The sequence below is a fragment of the Sinocyclocheilus anshuiensis genome, unplaced genomic scaffold, assembly GCF_001515605.1.
Source record: "Sinocyclocheilus anshuiensis isolate Anshui unplaced genomic scaffold, SAMN03320099.WGS_v1.1 scaffold1299, whole genome shotgun sequence".
NCBI lineage: Eukaryota > Metazoa > Chordata > Actinopteri > Cypriniformes > Cyprinidae > Sinocyclocheilus > Sinocyclocheilus anshuiensis.
Genome location: NW_015538011.1, coordinates 69324 through 72305, shown reverse-complemented (window position 1 = coordinate 72305; position 2982 = coordinate 69324). Strand labels below are relative to the sequence as shown.

The following is a 2982-nucleotide window of genomic DNA, read 5'->3' as shown; positions in this document are numbered from 1 at the left end:
TATATATATAATTTAATTATTATATATAATTATTTTTTGAGTGACATTCTTGCAGTCATTTCTAATAAATAAATCTCATAAATCTCGAGTTTGATTTCAACTGATTTCATGTTCGTATTAATAATTAAATCAACAACATTTTATACCTGAACACTTGTAACCATAGATAAAAAAAGAAGAAAGCAGCAGCCCAAACATTTGCATCATAACGCTGTGATAATGTAGCCAGAGAAAGTGTCTCAATCTTACAACAAATTCACTGTCTTAAATAACATGATGTTTTTCCTTCTCCACCCAGATAAGTTATTCGCCTTTTTTCAGTTGTGGATAATGACGGCCTTAAAGCATAAAGCATTTATGTGGGGGAGCTTTCCTCTCGCCCATGCGCTGTAATTACGCCTTTGAAATAGACATGGGGTGTCACCAAAGCTGAAGATTTGAAAAGTTTTTTTCTCTCCTCGCTCTGCTCTTTCTCTTTTGATTACAGACTGCCTCTATCTAAAATAACAGGCTGGGAAAATAAGAGGCTGCCAAAGCCCATTTCTAGTCCTTTTTCTGATGGCATGGAAATTGCTATTAATGCCCCAAATGCTCTTTAGGCAACCTGTCTCCAGGACATGTAATGGCCTCCATTTTAGGTTTCCATTATACTTTCATTCCTTTAGCCAATGTGATAATTTGCAATAATTGATTCCTCCATCATCTGTCTTTTGAAAATCATGTTCTGGAAATGACTCGTAATATGCAGCTTAATGCTGTTTCTTTTTACTGCCTCACTTTGTGACTCACTTCTTGCAAAAGCGTGTTTATAGTGAGGGAATTCGTCATAGTCGCTCTCGTTTAGATTTCACAACGGGGTTTGTAGACGGTAACCTACATCTTTGCATTCAGATATGCGTTGTATTTTTAAATATGCACTTTATAATTTTGTCTTTCGTTTTTTCCTCATGAAAGGCGAACGGAGGCTGGCAAGACGCCCCAACACCCTCCTCAGTGACCTCACCCACGGAAGGACCCGGAAGTGTCCATTCTGACACCTCCAACTGATCAGCACCATCCATCCGCGTGGGATCTTCAGACTGCTCGCGCTAAAGATCCAGCAATCCACCCTCCTCAGATTTGGATTAACGTCCCACACGGTCACACACAATCATGCCATACTACCGTGGAACATTGGGATATTTTACAAGATTTTAGAAAACAATTATGTGTTTGTACAGTTTTCACAGTGTATTTTAGGTGGTACAGGGCGACTAACAAACCTGTTACTGTTTCAGTCTTACGAGGCAATTGTTAATGATGGAACAACCAGTCGTTGTGTTTCAATTTAAATGCTTCATTCTACCTCTCAGCAAAAAGAAAAAAAAAAAGAAAATACATAAAAGAACAGTCCTTGTTTTCTAAAAAAAAAAAAAAAATGTTATCACTTGATATAGTGCTTGAGAGGAAGCTCTCCTTATCGGTACGGTCAATTCTGATTGCTCTTTTGTTTGTTCATAGTGATATATTGACTATTTGTTTTTGTTTGTTTATTGTTTTTTCCTTTAGCATTTTTCAAAAGACCTTCCAGTATCAATTCAGCTATATTCAAGTATTTCCTTTGATTATTTTTGCCCAATAAAACAGATTGTTCTTATACATCTTTGTGTAAAACGTGAAATAGGATGTGTGGAGGTCACTCATACCATTTCAAAGCTGATTATCATATTTTCCCCATAAAAGCCATCAAAAGCTGTCCATTAGATAAAGGAACAGGCTTACGTTTATCGTAGAGAGCAGTCCAAACAACTCTGTTGTCGTAGATTTCATTTGGAGTCATTTCCTCACTCTGTTTGTTTTCGAGGACACTGTCTGCGAGTCGATGAAAATATAACTGATTCCGGAAATGGTGGAAGCATCAAGTCATTATGGTCTATAATGACATTTCCTCCCCGTTTTCACTTCAGATTGCTTTCAAATGCTCCCTTATTCCCTCTCTCCCTTAAGTGAAGGAATTTGACATAAAGAGCGATATATTTGTTTGGTTTATACAGACAGATGCCCTTTACTACTCCAAATCATTAAAAACAAGCACTAATGCTCTTTATTGTTTTGAATTAGTTGAATTAGTTTACCAGTTTTATTTCTTATTATCTTATGTTCACTTGCAAAAACCTTGAGGGTTTCATCAAAAGGCCATGTCTTAACAAATGCTAACCTGACATCTTGTTTTCCCTGTAATTATAAGTACGAGAGCCAGCTGTAAGTGTAAAGATTTAGAAACGAGCAATGTACTTTTAACATTACAGCCGAGTGTTGCTGGTAACCAAAATCCTTTGTGTAAACGCTGTAAAAGAATATGAATAGCTGTTCAAACATAATGAGCTTTTTTCTCCGTTTTCTGTAGCGTTTGTAAGGACGTCAGAAATTCAGATACGCAACATACAAGCGAGTCTTTTGGCCAATTTGCATTGCTGATGCCACTGTTTCCATTGTGAAATCATGACAGATGTAGCTCTTCTGCCTAATTGAAAAAATGATCTTGAAGAATCCAATAGTTAACTAATTTTTGTTGAAAATATATCCCTGTCTGTCGGGGATCTGGGTAATGACGTTTGTTTTGCAGTACATTGAATCAGAATCCATTTAAATGGGGAAGTCATTAAGTTAATAAGATTTGGACATTTCGACGGTCACTCTTAGCTGTGTTTATGCAGGTAAAGCGCCATACACCCACTTTGCCCCGAACCCAGAAACCAAGTTCAGCTGCTTCTGAACAAGTTTCAAACACTGACTTGAGATGATCGATCATCTCTGCCTTGATTTATATGTATCGCTAATATGACCTCAGTGTCTGATATCATATTATCCCCTGTTAGTTTGTGCTCTCTAACAAGTATTCTATCAAAAACACCTTTTTGAACAATTGCCAGAAAGGAAGACTCTCCGATTTTCATTCAGAAATGGATTATGGGGGGAAATGTTTGGTAATGTTCATCGCTA

At 37.0% G+C, this 2982-nt stretch overlaps 1 protein-coding gene across 3 annotated transcripts in view; it reads left to right on the top strand.

The window, feature by feature from the left end:
- The window catches only part of LOC107677498 (pre-B-cell leukemia transcription factor 1-like), a 62866-nt gene extending 61652 nt beyond the window's left edge, over positions 1-1214 (top strand). For 2 of the 3 annotated variants that reach the window (XM_016472429.1, XM_016472422.1), the window contains exon 9: positions 955-1214. In XM_016472429.1, coding sequence (XP_016327915.1) covers positions 955-1047 — 93 coding nt within the window. In that variant the 3' untranslated portion in view covers positions 1048-1214. The remainder of the gene's footprint in view (positions 1-954) is intronic. The other variant, XM_016472438.1, reaches the window with a different exon arrangement.
- The last annotated feature ends 1768 nt before the right edge of the window (positions 1215-2982 follow it).